The sequence below is a fragment of the Octopus sinensis genome, linkage group LG6, assembly GCF_006345805.1.
Source record: "Octopus sinensis linkage group LG6, ASM634580v1, whole genome shotgun sequence".
Lineage (NCBI taxonomy): Eukaryota > Metazoa > Mollusca > Cephalopoda > Octopoda > Octopodidae > Octopus > Octopus sinensis.
Window position 1 is genome coordinate 54331479 of NC_043002.1, and position 23685 is coordinate 54355163.

Below are 23685 nucleotides of genomic sequence, written 5' to 3' on the forward strand. Positions count from 1 at the left end.
TCAATCAATTTATTAAACTGAAATTTATATAGAAACAGGACTCAATTATGTGGCTCCCTACTAAACACATTAATAAATGAGAATACGACATAACAAAAAAAGTAAACAAACGGTGAAATTAAAAAAAAAAAAGCATCCTATTTTTCTCTCTTTCTCTCTATCTCTGTGATTTCAACAGTATATATATATATAATTGTAAAATAGAATGTTAAAGGTTGAGAAGTGCTCAGGTACTATATGGTTCATCAGTTTAAGTTGTTAATTAAAAAAAGAAAAAAAATTTTCATTAATATATGAACTTTTTCTATTCCTTTTCTTCATTTGTTTGAAGAATATAAGCAAAATAGCAAATTTATATATATATATATATATATATATATATATATATATTATTTGCACATACACTAACAGACATACACATACACACTTTTCAAAATTAATATAAAGAAAAAATAACAGCCAACAAAACTGCGAGCCCAGTTTCTGTTTACTTGTCATATATTCAATTAAATGACGTTCTGTACATGCTAGTTAGCAGGATGAACGACAACTCTATATAATAATAATAATATTCAGTCTGAAGATGAGGAGCAACATGAGCTGTTTACAATATTTTAGCGAACAAATAAACCGAGAGAGAGAGAGAGAGAGAGAGAGAGAGAGAGAGTGTGTGTGTGTGTGTGAGAAAAAGAGAGAGGGAGAAAGAGAGAAAATGAGTCTTCTGAAAACTGTATTTTAAATTTCCTTCCCAGTAAGAAGTCAAGGGGAGAAAAAGCTGGAGCAATACGCTCTCTCCCACTAAAAGCCATGGCTACAAAAATTAATTTACACAGGTTTCTCTGAGACTGAGTACACACATGCAATCTATCTAATGGCCATTTAATTCACCATTAGTTAGTTTTCTTGCTGGACTGCATGAGTGTGCGTGAGTTAATGAATACACAACAGTGTGTAGAGTAAACAAGAATTTTATACTTTCAACTACTAAATTTCCTAGATTTTTTAATTACTTTTTACCTTTTTAATTCCCCAAAAGTTCTTGTTTTAATTTTCAATATTTTTCCTGGCATCAGGAGTTCTACATAATTGACAAAGCTATTCAAAAAACAAGCCGATGAATATTCATATCCCTCTCCTAGACAGCATCTCTCCCATAGATGTCTTTCAGCTACGGAATGGTTGTGCACCCTGCCTGACCCACCCCAACCAAACCCCTGGTTCTCCACTCCCCTAAGACCTGATCTTGTCAAGCTATCCGACTTCATTACCCACCCTCTAAGCAACACCAATCTTTTGGTGGTACCTTAGCCAAGCCCATTAATATTTATTTTATTTAATTTTAAACTAGTCTGACTCACTACAAGCTCACTGCTGAAGGCAGCACATCAATTCTGGTTTTGATGAAAACCATTTCGACAATATTTTCAAATGTTCATGTGTGTATAAATGTGTGCATTAAAAAAAATGTAGGTGTATTTCAGGCTAGTGAGTTGTCTTTATGAATCCATTGACTGGTCCATCAAATCAATTACACAATTCCACCAATCAGCTTGTGTCCCGAAAATGTTCATTAGAATAGCATTATGTGCCTTCCCATACAATGTAAGTCCACCCTAAAATGAATGCTGCAGAGTATAAAGGTCTAAGGCAGCAGAAACTGCTGGCCTTTTCATAAGCCAGTCCAATTAGTTTCCATAAAAATTACATGCTGCTGGCTGGTTGGGCAGGTGAGCTGTCGCGGTCTACATGTATCCATAGCCTGGATTGGTCATAGGAGTTGCCATTCCCACCATTGTGGGATTAGGATATGCCTGGCCAGTGGTATTTGCCATGCCCATCGACATTGGTCCAGCAGTCAACATCAATTGGGTATCACCTGAAGAAGAAAACAAAAGCAAACTTAGTTAATTTGAACTGACTAGTAATGTAAAGATCAATCGATCTTAGTTTGATAAAATGCAAAAACATGAAAAAACAAAAAGTATTATATGTCCTCAAGAAAATACAGCACAAAGTACAAAATCTAAATTTGCTAGAAAGTAATTACAATGACCGAATATTTATTGAGAAGGGAAGGGTTTACAAATTGATTTAAAGTTTAACCATAAAAGCTAAAATCTAATTACGGCTATTGTTTAGTGATCAAGAACAAGGAGCATAAACCTTTTCCGTGAGAGTTTGACTAACAACAGCTGGCTGGCTAGTTAGGTAGACAGAAAGCATTAAGCCATAAAATGCTACTGCACAAACTATATGGATGTAGCCAGTTTGCATAACGACATTGCTGACATACAAAAACTAATTATCTCTCTCTGTTGCAGAGAAAAACTGTAATAGGAAAAAAGTGAAGTTGGCTTATATTTTAATAATATGAATTCAGACAATTATATTAGTCTAAATACATTCAGCATTTACTTTTTATATTCTGGGAAAAAATCTTGCCAAGGTAGTGAATCAATCTGAGATTTGTCAAAAAAAAAAAAAAAACCAATGAACAGTAATTATTGATTTTCTAGCTGTAGCTTGTAAAAGCAGTTCTCTATTATAGAAACATCAGTAATCTCTGTCACCAAATATTTAATACTTACCAATGACCAGTGGTCTTTCTTCGGCCTTTTGCTCCTCTTCACTTCTCACAGCTTCAGACTGCTCCAACCTGTCAACCTATAATAAATGAATGTAAAATGGGGAAAACCATATAAGCTGAAATATTCACTTTCAGAATTGTTGCAATAAGAAATTCTTAGAAAAAAAAACCTTCAGAAAATTGCTATCTTCCTACTCTTTAACTGCTTAGCCTGTGACAGGGGGACTGGTTCATGTGACATTGAAGTATGTCCACTTACTAATGGGTTCCTGTATGGCTTAGCCACAAGACCATCTACTATTTGACCCATAACTGAAGCCCCGAACGAGTTCTATCACCCCAGGTCAGAGCAGAAAGAAGAGTAGTGGTGATTAGGCATAACTCTACACTTCCTAAAACTTCTGAATTTTTGAGCTGGAGCCTTATTATTGGATGATAGTCTTGCCAAAACATCACAAACACATACAATAAAAAAGCTTTTTTTTTTTGTATAGTAACATGAACTTTGCTCCAATAGCAACAATCTATTATAATCTCATGTTAAATCTTAGTTCCATAAATTTTTTTTGAATCCATAAATTTGTAGTTAGATGTTCTGGTACAAAGATTGTCATTTTTTTCATGAGCTAAGTTTGATGAGTGGTGGCAGCATGGACCACAGTTTATCGAATAAGACATTTGTATTTTGTATCCTGTCACTGAGATATTTACACTCCTTAGCATCCTGTCACCAAGATAATAACACTCCTTTGCAACATATGCCCATCGAACATTCAACTTATTCAGTTACAGCTCATACAGCAGGTTACAGTAAGACGTTTAAATGATAAAATAACATTACACTATATTCTTTGTTAAGCTGTTTCCATTACAAGTCAACTTCTAACATAGAATTAACTGGAGGTAATAAAATGAGATGAGACTATGATATCCATGTCTTTAGGAAGAGTATGAACCATATAAGCTAAATTACTTCAACAAAATGGTGACCTCAGTGAGTAAACTGTAGCTCACTATTATGCTGATCGCAACATCTAGTAAAATAAAATTTTCAAGGCTGTACATAAAGGAAGTATAAAAGATGAAGAAATTTATATATTTTATTGCTTAGCCACAAGACGAAGAGTAACACCCAAGATCCTTCTCATAGCTTGATTCCACTACTTTATGAATATATTACCTAATGCCCTCCACCTCCCAAAAACACATTTAAAAAAAAATTATTGTATTTTTGGTGCCCTATGAGAGTTCGGGAGCTTTTGGGGAGTGTGGAGTTATGCTTTAGTCACCTCTACTCACAGGTTTAATCAGGCCTAGGATGAATCAAATAGAAGATAGTCCTGTAGTTAAACTATATATGACTTGGAGGAGAGCTTTCCCCTAAACGTGTCATACAAGCCCGTTGGTGAGTGGACATACCTCAGTGTCATGTGACCCAGTCCCCCCTGCCAAATGGTTAGCAGTAGAGCAGGAAACGAGAAGAGTAAATTGTAAATAAACTGACTGAAAGAACAGGAAGCCACTGCTGTATCTTTCCCAAAATTCATGAATCTCCAGATTTTACTATTGAGATCTATGATTGCTAATGCCAATAAAACAGGCATGCCACATAGGGGAGAGGTGAGAGGATTTGAGAATAAGTGTCATTAGATGCTGAGAAATGGAAAACATCTATGTCCATTTACTAAAAGTAATTACAAATTAAATGTGTGCAAACGTAATTATACTTACTTTCTAAAATACACTTACTAGGTTCTAAAACATCAATATCAAAATTAAAAAAATATCATTTAAGCTATATACCAATATAATAGAATAAATTTTTCCAAGACTTTATGACATAAATCTTTTTATGAGTAATCAGTTATATTAATTTCAAGGAAGGGAGAATGTGGCATAAAGTACATAAAAGGAAATTGAAACATTGTTGTACATAAAAAACTTTGCATTTGGTGCCTTGATAATTTTAACTCCCTAAGTAGAAAAATAAAATATACAACAACGACATCAACATTATGTCTCATCATCGATACATACCTTGGAAGTATACTCTCTCATTACTTGGATCATATAAGGCATGGCAAAGTCTAAGATATTATGACGCCATGCAAGTTCGAGGATTACATCAGGCCGCAGAAGATCGTAACACTGAAAAAGACAGGCTGCAAAGCACTCATAGTTTTTCTGTTCCAAGAACCAAACTATTAATTCTTCAGCAATATCTACATTACGGGATTCACTTGCATACTGCATACAATCCTGCAAAACAAAAATATATCAATATTTAATATTTTGAAAAAGTTCATTTTATCACAAGTTTAGACATACATTCAATTGTAAATTCTACCGACTGATAAGTCAACTGGTCATATAGAATTCCTGTACTGTATGTTTGACTGAGTTAACTCCATTGAGATAATGAAGAGAAACGTAATTAGCATGGTAATCAAATGTAGATTTGTATGCTATTTCCTTAGTGATATAGAAATTATAAAAGAAATAAATTCGTTTATGTTTGTTGGTTGCAGAGGGCTACAGGGATGAGATGTCTGATGCAGGAGGTTCATGTTTAGTTTAAAATGCCTGTATATTATTTGATGGCCAGAAAACATGAGCAGAGATGATATTCTAGCAAAATTACACTTGTAGGGAGAAGAGTTTTGATATGACAAAGTGTTTTTACTTGTAGCTGATGGGCATGTGGAAGTAACATCTTTTATCTTTTATTTGTTTCAGTCAAATGAATTGTCCTAAGTTTTAATCCTTCGACTGTTAAGTTTCTGGAATGTAAACAAACCAACACCAGTTGTCAAGTGGTGGGATGTCAGGTTTCTTTCAGTTTCTGTCTACCATATCCACTCGCAAGGTTTTGATTAGTCCAAGATTATAGAAGACACCCAAGGTGCCAGACAGTAGGACTGAACCCAGAACCATGTGGTTGGGAACCCAACTTTTTACCACAGAGTCACGTCTGTCAGAGTACTAAGAATATGGTAGTGTAGTGCTGGTAGAATCAATAATCAAATAGCCCAACAATGAATTAATGATAAATTTTGACAGTAACTGACACTGACCCTATTACAACACCAGGGTCTTAAACAGTAAAATAGGTGCTTAAAATCTTACACTTTATTCAGTAAATAACTCGGATAGTGTCAACCAATCCAGCCCATGCCAACATAGAAAGCAAATGTATGAGAACGTTGAGGATAGTGATGATGAAATATATGTAGCATTTTTACGTGAAATTCTTTAGCCTCAGAAGATTAAAAATAAAGATTTAAGCTTGATATTGTGTGAACAGTTCCCATTCAAATGGCAAACAATATGTTACTTGCTGACAAAGTATGTAGCTCTAAAATTACACTACTTATATGGTATCTGATGAAAAAGTACAATGGAAAATATGGCAGATAGAAGGAAAATCTGCAAATTTGACCACTCTACAAACATGATACACTTCATACAAATAAATTTCCAAATAAGGAATAGAAAAACTGAGGCAATTCTTTCAGATGTAAAATAAGCTTTCAAAATATTAAACAATTTTAAAAGAAAATTCAAAAGAATACTTTTCTCAGACAAGTAATTTGTGGATTTCTAAAAGCTACATATAGTCTGTAGCAATATTCCTTCTAGTTTTTTTAGTCATCAGTGTGCACAAAATGCTAATACTGTACAAATTTCTTTCCTGCAGCAATCATGTGCACTGGTTGTAAAGCTTGCATACTTGCAGCTTACAGGGAAGAGTTGTTTTAAGTATTGTATATCAAAATTCCATCTTGAGCATAGCTCTAATGAAAAGACAAAGTAACAAAAAAAAAAAAAAGGAAAAAAACATTTTTATGACTTAGTCTTAAGAGGAAATGCTTGCAACAGAATGGACTCAACTAAAAACCAGGCATCAGGTTAAGTCTATCACACAAACACTAGTATAGTCCAACAGGTTGCAGAATTTGAACATGCAAGAGTTGCACTGACTTGAGGCAAGGGCAGGACACTTGCCTAAGTTGGGGACTGAACCCAGTACAACAGGATTGCAAAATGAGCATATTAAGCATATTGCCATCACTGTACCCAACAAGGCATTGAAAATAGAAGGCGGGAAAAAAAAAAAAACACCAAACAAATAAATACCAAATAGGAAAGGAAAAGTAATAAATATGCCAAATAACTGATAAACATGAAAATAAGGGGTGTACAATATGTCAACAAAATAAGGAAACAAATGACTCACTTTGAAAAGTTTATCCTTCTTGCACAAGTCCACCGATTGTTTCCATCGGTTATTTCCTTTATAAAGATAAGCAGCTATCCTGCGGAATTCAAGAAGCTCATGTTTCTCAAGCCGTTGTGCCAAAGAGATATTATCAAAGTTGTCATAAGCATCAATGGACGTCCGCAAACTCTGGTAGTCTTCTTCAGTGATAAGCAGGTCATTCAGGGCTTCATTGATGGCTTTGTTGTTGTTCTTTTGTACTGACCACAAGTAGGGCTTCACTAATGGAATCTTGTTGACTTTAAGGAAATAATTCACAGAGCGGGTGTGATCTAGACGTGGTGTGAGGACTAGAAGAAGGTCGTTAATTAACATTGGTTTGAAATCTAAGTAAAAAATCAGAGCTTTGTAATAAAGTTCAATATTTGCCACTCGAGTTATGATATCTTTAAATTGGCTTTCACGCCAGGCTTCTGTTGGGTGGTTCATCATTGTCAAAATTGCATTGTCATACTCCTCATATTTGTCATACAGGAATACAAGTTCAGCCCATAAATGAGCTTGTTCAGCTGCTCTCAAAACCTGAAAAATTATAAAGAAAGTATTTATTTTCCTAATTTCAATACATATATAAAATATATATATATAGGTAATTAAGAAATGCTTTATGATTAATTTTAAGTATTACTTGTGAGGCTTAAATGATGAAAATGCAAAATGAGACTATAGCTACATATTCTTCAACACTTCAAAATAACACTAAATAACTAGTCATAATCACTTGCCCACCTTGCACACCATTAAGAAATTTATATTATATATACACACACACACAAGTAACACTCAAGAAATATCTAGTACCTTTGGAATGTTGACACGAGACCAGAATAATTCTAAATGTTCTCTCATCTTTTCAGGTTTGTATTTTGAATACAAAATGGCTAATTCTGTGAACATGCCCATATGAGCTCTTTCCAAACCTAAATAAAGTAGAAAAGGAAAAATGCATTTGATATTTAGAAACATTAACTCACTAACAGTTCAATAAGTTTAATACACTATAATTTAAAAAAAAAAGTGTTTTTGTGGCATTCACCATTAAGAAAATTGGTAATAAGAGAATATATTTAATGTCAAATAACTAATTAACTTGTGCTTCAAGGAATACAGATGTAAGCAATAGGTTTTCATAACAAAAATGATTACTACCACACTGAGAATATGAACAAATAAAACTATAAACCTGTTACAATATTTATAGATAAACAAAGACTTAAGATATATGTGAGCAGATTGTACATCTCTTTTTGTGATGCCAAATTTACATACAACAAGATAATTCTATTTGTTCTAAAACAATACATTCATACATATACATCACACAAGCTAAGAGTGTACACACAATGCAGAACTGCACTCTTGTAGTTATCAAACCAAAATTATTTTAGAATAAAACTTAATACACATACATAAAATTTATAGTTTTAATTTCACCCTTAATTTCAATAAAGGTACTTTAATTGAATAGACCCAAAAAGAAATTTGATTGAGTACTTACAGAGAAAGAAGTTAATTACTTTTATTAATGATAAATCATTTTACTAATCTTTAAACAGGTATAAGGTGATTACATTTGCAATTTTCTAATTGGATAATACTGCTAGCTTTCAAAATCAGAATTCTTTGATTCAACTAAAGTCTGAATCAATAATGTATGAGCTCAAGTATCATAATCCCTCTATCATTACACAAAGCAAAATCTTTGCTGGAAATGAACATTCAAAAGGAAATGTTGATAATCAAGTAAATATCTTGGTATTACTATTATCAAGACACTAGTTGGACCTGTGAAAATTCCACAGAATGAAAAAGATTAGAGAAGCCATCTATGAAAGAAAAAATGATTTTTATTTTTACTTTGCTAGGTTACTCCACTTCCAGTCATAATATCTTATATGATTTTAAAGTTTCCTTCTGCTAAGCACTTTATATTTCTCTCTACCTCTTCAACAAACTTTTTAATCATGTAATTCCCTCTTCATGTCTTTAACATTTCTCTTTCTCTTCCCACCCTATAGCATGCTATTAACACTTCTCTCACCGTCTTTTTCTCTTGCTCTTCATCTCTCCCTTCAACTAACCACATGATGCATTTGGCCTTAGTATATTATTATACTCCTCTCTTCTTTCTTTTCTACTCACATTTCTCTCCCTCCCTCCCTCTCACCTCCACCTCTCTAACTAAATACAGGTATATTTTATTTGAACTTTATAGTCATGAATGATAAAAATGTTACATGAAATCATTCATCCAAATTATAAATTTTATTGATGTGATGAAGCATAATATTCTTGATAAGGGAATGAGAAAATGCTGACCTAAGGCTGCCTCTAGAAGTGTGATCAGCTCTTCAAAGAATCCTCTATCCTGGTAATAATTTATAAGTTCCTCTAATTCATCTGCATGTACTACAATGTGAAGACCACACATTTGGGAAAGACGAAACTCTTCATTGTCTACACAAGCAAAGCAAACCTGAAATTGAACAAAAAGTTAAAAGATTAAAATATTATATTTAAAAATGGTTATAATTAGATTAAATTATATCTAAAAAACGAAATTTAAGATATATGCATGAAGTGATAAAATATTTTAGTCAAATATGTTTGCTATCTAAATAATTAAGGGTCACAAGTAAAATATTAACATTCTTACCTCTTTCCATGTCTTTGTACTGTTAGCTTTCCGTGCACTGTCGACAGCCCCTTGATATTCTCCAAGGTGCACTAAAGTGATAGCTAAACGCGCGTAGTTAGACACATTGTTGTACAAGAGTTTGGCAGCTTCATACATTTTATCATCAAAGCAGCGGTCAGCAACCTAAAGAAAAGTAAAATGTAAATGTATTTCACAATCTCTCCCCAGAATATTATATTACATACACATCATTCAATATAACACCAGTACTTTAGAATCTTCCTTAGTAAAGATTTTATTGGACCGTAGAGTGAAATTTTACCAAATTTCCAATTAATTCACTAAGTATATTTGTGAAATGAAGTAACAAGAATTACACCCAAATAAATACATTGGGTCATCCCATAACTATTGTGGTTTTTTTTATAGCTCTTATTTTTCAAAATTAAGATAAAGTTCTTTTTTTAATTTAAAATATACTCTCCATTTTCTACAATCCGGTTCCATCTATCTGGTAGAATTGCAAAGCCCCTCTTCCAAAATTCACTTGTCTGTGACAAAAAATGCTCCTCCAGTACTGTTCTGACATCATCTACAGAATTCATATTTTTTCCATCCAAATAATTTTGAAGACAGTGAGGCAATGTCTGGCAAATATGGAGGGTGGGATATTGTTTCCCATTCAAACTACTCCAGTTTTTGGAATGTCATCCTCACTGTATGTGGCTGACCATTATCCTGATGGAAGAATGCCTTTCAACTTGAAACCAAAGACGGTCGTTTTTCTTCTAGTGCTGACTTAAGCTGCTCAAGCAGCTTGCAGTAGATCTCCTTTGTTATCATTTGGTTTGGGTTTAAAAGTTTAAAGTGGACTAATCCCTTCATATCCCACCAAACAGATACCACCTTATGTGAGTGAAGACCTCTAGCCTGGGGTACTGGTGTTTCACTTTTCCCTACCCACTGTCTTTGGTGCTAGATATTTTTATAGAGAGCCCATTTCTCATCACCAGTCATTATTCAGTCAAAGAATGGTTCATTTTTGAGATGTGACAGCAAATAAAAGCACATATTCACTTTCTGCACGTGATTAGACTCAGAAAGTTTGTGAAGAACCCATTGACCCAATTTGCTGACTTTTCTGATGGGACACAGGTTGATGAATGGTTGAATGACCAAATCTAAGCTTTTCTGCTAGTTCCTCAACCTCAACAGTTACAATGGGATTTTGTACCAAGATTTGCAGGACGTCCTTGTCAAGTTCTATAGATTTTCCAGGATAATTTAGGATGTAGTTTCTGGCCCGGAATTTCTGGAACTAGTGCTGACACTGGCTTATACTTATCATCCAATCGCCATATACTGCATTAATATTCCTCGCACTTTCCATTGCATTGTTGCCTTTATTGAACTCAAAGCAAAATATGCCAAATATGCTACTTTGTCACTTCTATTATAGCAGTGAAAAAATAACTTAAAATCAAACTGCCCTCTTCAAAACTTGCACCAAGAAAAGCACAAGGCAAAATTATTACGTGCTTTTATAGCAAGATGTTGCAGGTAATTTATCCCATCCCCCTCCAACTTTTAGTTCATACAATTGAAAATACTCCATTATTTATGATGTGACCCAATATAAGAAAAATTTAAAGAATGAATACAGTTTATTTCAATGCTGATGGCAAAATGAAAAGATAAAAAGGGAGAGAAAAAAAAGGGGAAGAATATAATAGTAAGAATATACAAATCTACAAACTAAAATAAGTTAATTTCATGTGCTGTGAGAAGTGGTGGCCTGAAACTTTTCAAAGCACACACATTTAGTTTCATGAATCTTATCAACTCTCTTCTGTCAATGTAGAGTATCATCAGTTTCAGACTTTAGTTCCTTTGTTATTTTAAAGATGAATATTGTGCTGTTTAAGTCAAATCTCTGTTACTAGCCATGTGTATCATATATATTGCAATTAAGTTACCCAATATGTTCGTTTTTGTCTTCTTCCCCAATTTTTAAGGATAGTAAAGTATTATCTGAAGGAAATTTGGCTGCAGGTCAACCAACCATTTTTTACAACATTGTAAAAAGAGTTTTAGGTGTTGAACTGGCAGAGTTGTTAGAGTGTTAGATAGAATGCCTTGCACTGTTTCATCTCTCTGCACTCTAGAGTTCAAATCCTACCAAGGTCAATGTTTGCATCTTGTTCTTTCAAGGTCAATAAAAAAAAATATTAAGTACCAATCCACAGCAATGGACAGGTGAAACTGTTGGAGGGTCAGGTAAGATGCCTTGCACCAAGTTTTGGTTCTTTATGTTCTGACAGCAATACCTGCAGTAACATTGGTACCAAGCTATACTGGCATAAGTTAGAAGACTTTCCTTTGATAAGCATAGGTTGCATGAAGAGGAGAGACATGCATGCACAGGTAACCATAACCGTCCTCAAAAAAATCTTGCTCAGGTTTTTATGTCTGTACACACTGTACAGCTACATGGGCAACAATGATCAATGAAACCCTTAGTTTATATTGGCAATATCTCTATTTTTACTGTAAATACTATAACATTCAAGGAGCTAATAGATATTTTCTAGGTGACTCAAAATAGAAAAATACATCATACTTTAAGGCAAGGAAATCTAAAATTGAAAACTTTATTAGAAAATGGTTTTCCTGCAATTTGTGAAGGTGGGCTAATGAAAGTCTATTTACTATTCTTTTATTGGTTTCAGCCATTGGACTATGGCCATAAAAAGCTACTACTTTCAAGGGTTTTAGTTGATTATATTGACACTTATTACAGTCTGAGTTTATTGATCAGAAAGAGAAAAGCAAAGCTGACTGGAACATAAAGAGATATAACAAAAACCACAAGGTATTTTTGCTTGATGCTCAACTGATTTTACAATTATTTATCAATACACAAGCATACATTTCTATAGACATTCAACAAACTTTCACACACTCTTCATTTACCAAATTTTACCCCAAGGTTATAGTAGCAATGAAAGTGCTTCACAATGGAATCCAAAACCACGTAATTGTGAAGTGAACTAAAATCTATGACCATGCATGATAATCATGTTAAGAGTCAATACTTACTTGAGTGATATTAGCATGGTTCGGACCAGAAACAAATTCTTCCAGATCAGCCAATCTGTTTGTCTTTGCATATGCATAAATGAGTTCCGTTTCAATGAAAGTTTCTCTAGCCTTCTTCCTAGCCATTTGCAGGAATTTTACAAGATCTTCCCAGCTGTCTGTTAACAATGAAGTTAGATTAGTCAGTGATTAAGAAAAACAAACAAAGAACAAAATAAAAGAAAACTAATAACCATACTTACTATATAATGTTAAGTGTACATATACAAAGCATTAAAATTTATTTAACTTAAGACTGACATAAAATAATTTTGTTTCCTTTTTATTAACATTTGCCATCTGAAAATTATATTCTATAAAAGTTTCCAAGGAAATTTATATAATTGTTTCTAAGCAAAGGGTCAAGTTGCTAATGATAAAACTACTTGGACAAAGGTAAACAGATTAAGAACAATTTTGGATTTAGAAGATCATTTCAAGGAGTAGTAATAATTGAGTTTGAATTATCTCAATGAGTATATTTCTAGTTGTTTTTGTAATTTAAAAACAAAAACAAGAAGAACCCCAACTGAAGTTTATATCAGATTGTGATTGATAACAGAATGAGGGAGATGATTGGCTACAAATTTAATCTGAGGAATTTAAATTAAATACAAAAAGGTAAAAAGTATATATTAACTAAATCTAAAATTTCATAACATATTAGGAGTAAAGATATGTATAAAATTATACTCTTGATAATTAATTCAATATAAAAAGCTACCAAAAGGAATGGTTTCAATGGGGTGAATACTCTACAAAGTCTTAATTGTCTAAGTAATCACTAAATGCTTAAGTGACAGTTTCCATGACATACTATATTTGAGTAAAGTTAACTTGAAATAATTAACCAACTAATATCAAATTTCAAGAAGATTTACAAAAGTAAAAAAAAAAGAAAAAAGAAAAAAGAGCTAAAAAATATGTGCAACCCAAAGCCTGCATGGAAGATGGATGTTAAAAGATGATGTACAACTGCAAAATACTTACTGTTGCTGCTGGCTACATTAACAACTTCCATATATTGTGAAGGATCATCAGCTTTGATAAAGGAATCAATTGCCTCTTTCACCATACTTGATGAGAGCTGAGCTCTACCTAACTGTGTCCACACTGCAGGATCATTGCAACGCTCAGCAAATTCATAAGCTCTGTCCAAATTTGCAACATGGTCAATCAATACCTACAAAAAAATAAATAATAATAAATGAAAAATTATCTATTGTGTTACTTTTAAAAGCTGTACAATATATTTATAAACAGAACCTCACCACTGATTAATAACAGAAACTTTAGTATTAATATTCACAACATAAAGGGTAAAGACCCCTACAGTCATGAATGACCATGGGATTACACCTAGAAAGTTACTCTCCGAAGCACAAGTTCAGGCAGGGTTGTTCATGGATGACCAGCAGTCACCTATGCATACCAGCCTCCTCTCTCCATGCCACCAATGTTATCCAAGGGAAAAGCAAAGGCTGATACAGCTTGGCACCAGTGACATCATTTCTACAACTGTGTGAACTGGAGCAATGTGAAATAAAGTGCCTTGCTCAAGAACACAACACACACCCCAGTCTGGGAATGGAACTCACCACCTCATGATTGTGAGCCCAATGCTCTAACCACTGAGCCATGTGCCTTCACACATAAGTACTCAATAATACAAGTGAAACAGAATTTATTGAACACTCACTGATATTAATTTGCTAACAAATCAGGGTTTAGGGTGTCAAACTAACAGAACTACTAGCACCATTTCTGACAAAATTAGATGATTTTTCTACAGCTAGAATAATGCCTTTGCAATACCCATGGCTTACAACCTCCTCAGTGTATAATTACAAAAATGCCGGTATTATGTATCATGCTTTCACTAATTGTTTAGTTATCTATGTAGTCACCTCCTTGACTCAGTGGAATATTAAGAGAGAATGAATTATATCAGCAGTCTGCTGGCGCTTATTTTCAGCTGAGGAGACTGGAGAAATATGAAATGAAGTGCCTTGCTCAAAAAATACTATGTACTGCCTGGTTTAGGAATCAAACTCACAAAAGTGTGACCATAAGCCAAACACCCTAACCTTTAGGCAATGATATGAACAACTGCTTATGATAATACTTCATTTTCATAAAACATACTTTCTGACTAATTTTTAAATCCACTTTTTGTATGGGTTAGTTTAAACACTCTAACGTGCAAGAAATTAAAGAATAGCTGTGCTATGAATGCATTGAATTTATAAGTTTACAGTACAGTTCCTATAATGGAAAATAAGAATTATTGAATTTCTTCTTTCTTTGATATTTTAGAAAGACTGCTGAATATTCTCAACCCATCCCTTTTTATATACGATAACAATGAAAATCTAAGAATCCAATGTTTAACTATTAAGACAAAATCGTAATTCATGGGTATTAGTTAATTGTTTCAGAAAAATGTGAACATAACATGTCTTGAGAAAAAAGAAACATAAATGTTTGCAGAGGAAAATTAAATAAAATCTAAACACAAGAGTTGGTAATTTTTTCATTGCATTTTATGAAGTCTGTGTTAAAATTTTGAAGATAACAGAATTCACAAAAGAACTGGGACATAACAAAAACTGGTTTCTATATTTGCACTAACTTCAGATATTGTTACTAGAAACATAATCAATTAAACTAGAGCATATAAGAGTGAGTAAAAGAGAGGCATAACAATGAATTTACATGAAATGAGGCTTAACTGAGGTAAATACTTCATGAAACATAATGGTAGTGAAATTATTTTAAATTTTTAATCCCAAATATTTAAATTGATTTATATATATAATCTTGTCTATCATAACCCTTTCCAGAAAAAACCGAACTCTCCCTTTTTATTGCCAACCAGACAGAAAAAATATTTGTAAGGTTTATTTCAAAAAGAATCAATGAAGCAGCTAAGGAATTGGTAAATTACCTAAAGCTAAAGAAGATGTGTTTAGTAACAAAAAATAAAACTTACCTGGATAGCCGAGGTATTAACCTCAAACTTTCTGAAGATGGCAAAAGCCTCTTCAAACAGTTCATTTGTGATTGCAATGTTAGCAATATCAGGAGCATCATAGTTGTCTAAACGATTAATATACTCCATCACACGGCTACGGTCAGCCTTGATGGCCGTCAGGATCAACAGGTTCTGCAGATTCCTGAAAAGTATTACAACAGATTGTTTTAATTACAATTTTGATAAAAACAGAAATTTACTCATTGAAAAGTTGATGGCCATTACTTATTCTAAATAATTTTATACTGATGGTTCTAAGTACAGCTATGTGGTTAAGTTCTCTTTGCAACCACATTGATCTGGGTTTGAAGAAGCTACTGATCTGAGATATGAGAGACAGGTGAAGCTTATTGACAGGAAAATTTGATAGATTTCCATACCAGACCTGGTTGAAAGCTTTGCTACTATTAAGGAAAATAACACTGCTTTCATCAAATTCCTCCAAGGCAAGAGTCCACTGGTGGATCACAGAAGATAATCAGTTACCAGTGGAAATCATACTAGTGCTCATTGAGGGGAGAGAAATTTAAGGTGCAGGGTCAGAGAGGTTGCCTTTCTTGGGAATGAGGTACACTGTAGCATGTATCCAAAGATCAGAGCAGATCCTTGTAAAGGAGAGACTGAAGTATAGGGGATAGACTTGGGGTACAGTGTTTGAGGATAATGGAAGGGGCTGATGGCCTTGTTGGCTTGAAGTGACTGAAGATATCATCTCCACTTGGCACATTTTTATGTAAGTAGATTTGGAAGGGACTAGAAATGAAGATTTGCCAAGTGTTCAGTGTGGTGTTGGTTGCAATCGTGAAGGTCTTCCCTATGAGGCTATAAGTCAAAGAATCATTGCTGTTATCATGGTGTGTGTATTTGTAAGAATTGGTGCATAAGAAAAAAGTACATTGTTGTATTTAGACTAACAAGTTACATCCCTTCAGTGTGCCATTTAATAAAAAGTCAACATTGATTAAAACCATTGAAAGTGATGCCCCAACAGAATTAAAGTCTAATAAACAGGAGGCAGTAAAAGAATAAAAGAAACTAAAATTAATTGCCAATAATAAAAAGTAATTATTTAATATCCTGGTATAATGTTAACTAGGCCATACAAATGAAAATGAGCTGTACATTCAAACAAAGAAAAATAATGAGAGTGAATATATGCACCAGTGAACTATAGACTTCAACAATTTTTACATATTACTGTTTCAAAACATAAAAAAACAGATGTCCAGTAAACAAGACCTACACAGTGCACTATTCAGCTAATATTAAAAATAATTTACCTGTGATCACTGAAAACAGAGTTTTCCAGAACAATTTTTTCCAGCAGTTCTATCAGCTCATTGGGGAGGTCAGCGGTCATAAATGCCTTAACAGTCACAGAAATATCTTCAGGATCTTGGGTTTCAGACAGAGCAGTCTGGACCACCTTCAGAAATATGAGGATGATAGAAATAATGAGGCCAACAAAATTGAAATATACCATTAGATAAAAAACAAAAAAAATTATATTAACAGTATGTCACAAATATAAAACATAAGTGTAATTTACAGCTTCAGAATTTGATGTTATAACAAGTAATTCTGAAGAGTGATCTAAAAAGTAGGTTTTTACCTCCTCACAACATAAAAATTTATTCACTATATGTAGATGCTAACCTGATCGATGAGTTGTCTTCTATATTCATTCTCTTCTTTTAAAACAATAGCCCAAAGATCTGGATCCCTTCTTCTAACTAAGTAACGAGACTCGCTCTTGAATAAAGAGTTTTCATTGCAAACCTACAACAGGAAGAATAGAAAATTTAGAAAATGACATTAGAAAATCAAGGACAAATGTCACAAGTAAAAAAAAAAAAAAAAATAGATAAATAATCCCTTACTTAACCCAAGTAAACATTTTAATCTCATGTATGTCAACATTTCCAAAAATGGACATGTATTTTTATACACTGATGTACATAAACATTAAGATCAAGTAATTCAACAAGATATTTAAAAAGTATAAATACTTGCAGTCATTGTAATTGTAGCCATTATTTTTTTTTTTTAGTTATGATGTAAAATAGGCTTTATCATATTTTATTTTATTTTTTGAACAAAGTGAAATCTATCACAAACTTTAAAAAAATGTTAACTCACGTTAATCAATTCTTGATCACATAATCCTCTCTCATAAGCCACACAAGCTAAGTGCGGATCTCGTTTCTCACAGTACTTGCCAACAATCCGACTATCATAGTACTGGTTTTCTCTGAAACAATAAATTAGAAATAAATAATATTGTCTCTTCAGGCAAGACATTTTAATATTTGCTTCGGAGAAGGGCATGGAGTTTTGTAATTTTAATAACTTTTCTTATAGCATAAATGGAAGAATAAAAAGGTTTCACTTTAGAAATCAAATCATCAGTAGCTAACCCATTTCTGTCATTAGTAAGGTTAAAAGTATAATTGAAAAGTAGAATAGACAAATATTAGGACAAGACAAGAAACTAAAACAGAATGTGACCACTGACTGGTTTATGCATATCTAACCAGGAATGTTCTTTCATCCACTAAGTTGTTTAATTATCCTGAAAATTCAGTAAAATTAGTTATGCATAACATATGAGGAAGAATGCATCCAACTAAGACAAAAGGCTTCAACTAATGGAGCTAAAGCGGCAATAGGCTGACTTCAGTTTGTGTGAATACACAGAAGAATATGTAACAAAATAGTGTATCATCTCATAGAACTGCCAAAAGCCAATAGAGAGTTTCTATTTATCTGGTTACTCAACTTGCTAAAAATAGACAGCACTTCCAATAACAGGAGAATTAATAGTGATATCAGCTGTATCCCATGAAACAGAATTGATGGTTTAAGGTGTAATTTTTCCCATGAAGTGCAACCGGGTCTTATTACCATTTCAAAAGTAAAACCCAAATAGAATATTTAGAATAAAAAGCCTTAATCTAGTTTCATACTTCAACCATGCAAGATTACTGTGTAAAGCTAAACTAAATTAATTACTGCACAGAAGGTAATTACTCATCTCTAGGTACTGATTATACTAATACTGAAACACTGACTGATTATTTAGCATAACATCATAAATTTACACATCAAATTTGAAGCCAGCTTTAAAACCCTTAAATGATCATTCAATTTACAAGGAACAAGATCTGTATCTGCCCTATTGACACACCCTACTATCTTAAAAAGAGGACAAACACATTGGACCATCTAGTTGTATATAAATTCTGTCTGAATGAAAGACAGGGTGATCATGTCTAGAATGCTTTAGATAGTATGTTGGCCCTGAAGCTAAGCAACCATATATTAAATACTTTATTTTTCTCATTTATTTTACTTTCTGACGGAGATGTCACAAAAAAAAAAAAATAAAAGTTTTTCTTACCTCAGAAATCTTTCAGGATTATTATTACTGTCAATGTAAATTTTGGCTAAGGCATTGTGGGTGGCTGATTCAGTCACACCCTCATGAACTCTCATTTCTAACCAAGGAAGGAGGAGTTTCAATCTGCAAAAGTAAATAACAGAACACTTAGAAAATCAGAAGCCAGATTCACAATTTCTTCTCATTTCATTGCTGTCCATCATTAGTCAGTGGCTATGATGGGGTATTCACATTTTAGGTTAAAGTCAATTACATTGGCTCCAGCACTTCATTGAAGAATGAAAGGTAAAAAGGATCAGAACAAGATTTGAATGCAACCAAATATCACAGAGTATTTTGACACCATTGGTTCTGCTATCGATTCACCATATATTTGTTTGTTAGTTCTGTACTAAAATGGGTTAGATGAATACTTATTCGACCACTGTTTTAGAGTCAGATGCCCTTCTTGTTACTCACTCATAATCTATTTTTCAAATAAGAGACTTTTATTCCTTTAATCTATAAATGCACAGTGGTTGATATATTAGGGGAAGTCAACAATGACATCACTAGTTTTTTTGTCCACTATTTCATGTGAGGATGTCAAATGTAAACATTGATTTCAAATTATGGTGCAAGGTCAGCAATTTTGGGGGTGGGGATAAGTCATTCATATTGGTCCAATCTTCAACTGGTACTTATTTTATTGACCCTGAAAGGATGAAAGGCAAAGTCGACCGTGGCAGAATTTGAACTCAGCAGAATGTAAATACTAACACATACACCCAAGCTGCCATACAGCTGTCTTCCAATTTCACTCACAAGGACTTGGTTGGCCTGAGGCAATAGTATAAGTGTCATACAGAGACCATGTGAGAACAAGGCCAACTCCATATCTACACAGCCATATGTGTATGTACATATAAGTTAAGTTTGGCTTTCAAAATTAAATGTCTTAAGGACACATTGCAAAGTATATACAGATTATTTTGTGAGAATGGTGAAGTATACTGAAGTGTGATGCTTTTGTATGTATAATTTTAAAATAGCAAAAACACACTGATCTTGAATTTGAAGGGAGAGAAAGTACTGACTTCCCAAAAGGATAGGACAGATTTAGTCAAATTTCATAAAAATTTGACACTTTTTATAAGAGAGAAAAAGTTGCTTGAAATACATGGCAAGAAAAGAGAAAGTGAAAAGCAAACAGTAACAAGAAGACAAAAGGAGAAAAAAGTAGGAGATAAATGAGCTTGCAAGAAAATATTAGTAGTAGATATAACAGGAGATAACATACCTATTTCTTTTCTCTACCTCTTCAACCAGCTCGTCTGTGGAAAATTGTCCTTTCACAACCATAATAAGTTGCTTAATAACATCTTCAGAGCAATCAACATCAAGTAGGCCTCCCACGACAACAGGGAGTCGGCCAGGGTTTACCTACACAGTAAAAAAAAAAAAAAAAAATCATTGTTCACTAATCAATGTTTAATAAAAGGATTTCAGAAGAAATAGTACCACATTCAAACATTAATTTGATGCTTTATCACATAAATATTAAATCATCTTTGTTGAAGTAATTTAGTCAATTAGTTAAGTAGAATCTTATAGATTTAACTAGGAGTGTGAAAGGGGATGGAGAAATTGTAATGCTCATGCCTTTTCCCAAAATATTAGCAACATAGGTAACAAATACAAAATCAAGAAATAGATTCAGCTTGTAGACAAATTATTGAAGCACCTCTTTCTTGCAACAATTACACACACACACACACACACAAATTAAAACTGTACAGTATTACATGCCACATAAAATTACTGAGTTTGCTTTTATCACTTAAAAACAGATCTCATTTTGCTATGTGTGTCTGGGTCAGATGAAATTTGTCAAGGTAGATTTTTCTGTGGTTGGATGCTCTTTCTGTCAGCAACACTTCTTACGCATTTTCAAACAAGATAATACCATCCCATGGCCAGATATGTTTTCACAGCAAATTGGAAATGAATAATACCACTTGTAAAACAGCGACACTCATTTACAACTATCATGAGATATCAAGACAAGAACTTGCACACAATCAGCTCTTTCAGTTTCTATCAACCAAGGCCACCCATAAGGCTTTGGTTTGTCTGGGACTATGGTAAAAGGCACATTCCAAAAAATCACATAGCCTGGCTTTTGCCTATTGGTTAAAAAGCCTCAAAAAACAGAAGGCTTCCAACTATAATGATACCCATATGCAAATATCCAAATTTGAAGAAACAAAATCATTCCAGTCATTCTTATAAGGAAAAATTGACGCAAAAGCAGGTCTTAAAAAAAAAACAAAGAAAAAAATGTATTTGTAATTTAAAACTGAACAGCAAACTTACTTTTTGCACATATATTTCAATGTATTTCTGGAGGTTGTTTCTGTATAGATAAAGGACTAAGTCATGTACAAAGTCAAACCTATCACAGACAATAATCAATGGTAGTTGATCAGTAAGTTTGGCTTCCTGTAATAAAAAGAGGAACACATTTAGAAAGTAGTTTTCATTGATAGTTTAGCAGAAACAATTTATGTGCCAAATAGAGACATCTTTAACCATTTAAATCAAGATTTGGCGAACTGGGGTAAAATTGAAATTCTTGGGGGTAATGAGGACTCATTAGACATCAGTAAAATTATATAAAAAGTGTGTTCCTTGTTACGACAGAAATTTTCCTTCAGGCAACATTGCATCTGTCCAATGTAAATGTTTAAGAGGCATCATGCTATTTTGAACTACAAGCAACTTGGTCACTAAGGCACTGTCAACATCATTTCTCCAAAACTTGAAGTGAAAAAGTTTCCAGAAAAATCCCCGTGTTTCATAATGAGGATATTAATTTATCTTATTGCATTTGTTTTATACTTTTTATATTTTTAATTGTATTTATTCTCCATAAACAGATTCAATAAACTTCTTAAATTCAAAGAATCTATGATTTTCTTCCTTTCAAATCAAGTGGGTAACATTGTAAATAAATGTATCTAGGGGTAATTGCTTAAAAAGTTTCCTGAGCTCTGCTTTAGATAATATTTTACCTGAGACCACCCCTAGTTCTATGATACAAAATTATCCATTTTTAAGTGTTCATACTGAAATTGAAATCTTACATCATAGCTTTGTAAGAACCTGTTGTTACTCTCCAAACATCATATTAATAATCCTTTCTACTATAGGCACAAGGCCTGAAATTTTTGAGGAGTAGGTCAGTTGATTACATTGACCCAGTGTTCAACTGGTACTTATTTCATTGATCCTAAAAGGATGAAAGGTAAAGTTGACCTCAACAGAATATGAATTTGGAGCATGAAGATGGATAAAATGTTGCTCAGCATTTTTATCCAGCATGTTAATGGTTCTGCCAGCTCACCACTATAAACACCAGATTAATAACAGAAGATGTTTTTAGGGAGTAATACACCAGCATGATCACAGTTCTATGGTTAAAACCAACAAAAGAATTTATTTATATAACTTCGTCTCAAAAAACATGAGAACATTATGTACCTTTAGGAAATTTTTAACTCTCTCTGGATCATAACAGTTGCTTTCTCGGCAAATTCTTTCAACTTCTTTGATCTGACCAGTCTTGCAAGCTGCTTGGATATACTTGAAATGGACGTCAGGATCTTGGCTAAAATTGACAATTGATCCCAAGAAATAAAAGAGACCTGAAAAAAAGAGAAAAAAAAAGAAGAAATTAGTAACAAATTTTATTATTATAATAATTACAGTAATATACAAAGAAGATCACCTCTTACACATTTTAAATAAATTAACAAAAATATGTGAAATATAATAAAACTAAGAGTTCTCTCATATTGGCAAAGATAAACTTGTACAGTTTAGAATACAATAACTTTAGTACTTTAAATAATTTCAAGTATTTATAAGTAATAAACACAAGTACAACTTTAAATCCTGAAATTTAATTTTAAGTAAATAAAAGTCCATTGCTATACAGCTTACAAAAGTTATTAATGAAACTAATTTGTACAACCTATCTTCCAACCAATCTAGCCTACTAAAATGTTGGAACATCTTTTAAATATTTAGAAGATAAGCATTATATATAACTAACTAGAAATTTATTACAAATCTTTTCTTCTTTTACTTAATAGTCAAAAATAATTTGAAAAATCTGAGTAAAAGATAGAATATTCTTTTTTCAACAAAAAAATTTAAAAGGAGCGAAATACATAAATTTATACAATAAGAACTCATAAATAAAATATAACAAAATCTTTTGATATGTATTTTTTTAAAATTACATTTTCCTGTATGTTTATTACTTCACCTCAATAAAGAGTGAAAACAGACATGTTAAGTGAATAAAATGATTCAATTTAACAGTATTTCTTACCTTCATAACTTTTGAAGGACTCAAAGATGTCAGTGAGGGCATTGGTGCTTAACTGTTCATGATATTTTGATGCAATCTGTACACAGACTTGCAAGTTCTGGCGTATGTTAGCCTGAAGCATAGCTTTCAGGCATTCAAGAGAATCCTCAACAGAGAGAGAACCAAAATATGTCACCAACCACTACAAAAAAGAGAACAAAGCATTAATATTTTCAAACTTAAAAGTAATTT

General features: G+C 32.9%; 1 protein-coding gene across 4 annotated transcripts in view; it reads right to left on the reverse strand.

Moving 5' to 3' along the window:
• Positions 1-469: 469 nt before the first annotated feature.
• Positions 470-23685, reverse strand: part of LOC115212844 (clathrin heavy chain 1) — a 102800-nt gene continuing 79584 nt past the window's right edge. For all 4 annotated transcript variants that reach the window (XM_029781618.2, XM_029781616.2, XM_029781619.2 and 1 more), the window contains 18 exons: positions 23455-23635; positions 22599-22762; positions 21432-21557; positions 20356-20498; positions 19077-19199; positions 17816-17927; positions 17333-17455; positions 16957-17102; positions 15635-15818; positions 13633-13825; positions 12604-12761; positions 9523-9687; positions 9186-9342; positions 7668-7786; positions 6825-7388; positions 4625-4846; positions 2589-2664; positions 470-1876 (listed from right to left, as the gene is read on the reverse strand). In XM_029781618.2, the coding sequence (XP_029637478.1) occupies positions 1743-1876; positions 2589-2664; positions 4625-4846; positions 6825-7388; positions 7668-7786; positions 9186-9342; positions 9523-9687; positions 12604-12761; positions 13633-13825; positions 15635-15818; positions 16957-17102; positions 17333-17455; positions 17816-17927; positions 19077-19199; positions 20356-20498; positions 21432-21557; positions 22599-22762; positions 23455-23635 (3090 nt within the window). In that variant the 3' untranslated portion in view covers positions 470-1742. The remainder of the gene's footprint in view (positions 1877-2588; positions 2665-4624; positions 4847-6824; positions 7389-7667; positions 7787-9185; positions 9343-9522; positions 9688-12603; positions 12762-13632; positions 13826-15634; positions 15819-16956; positions 17103-17332; positions 17456-17815; positions 17928-19076; positions 19200-20355; positions 20499-21431; positions 21558-22598; positions 22763-23454; positions 23636-23685) is intronic.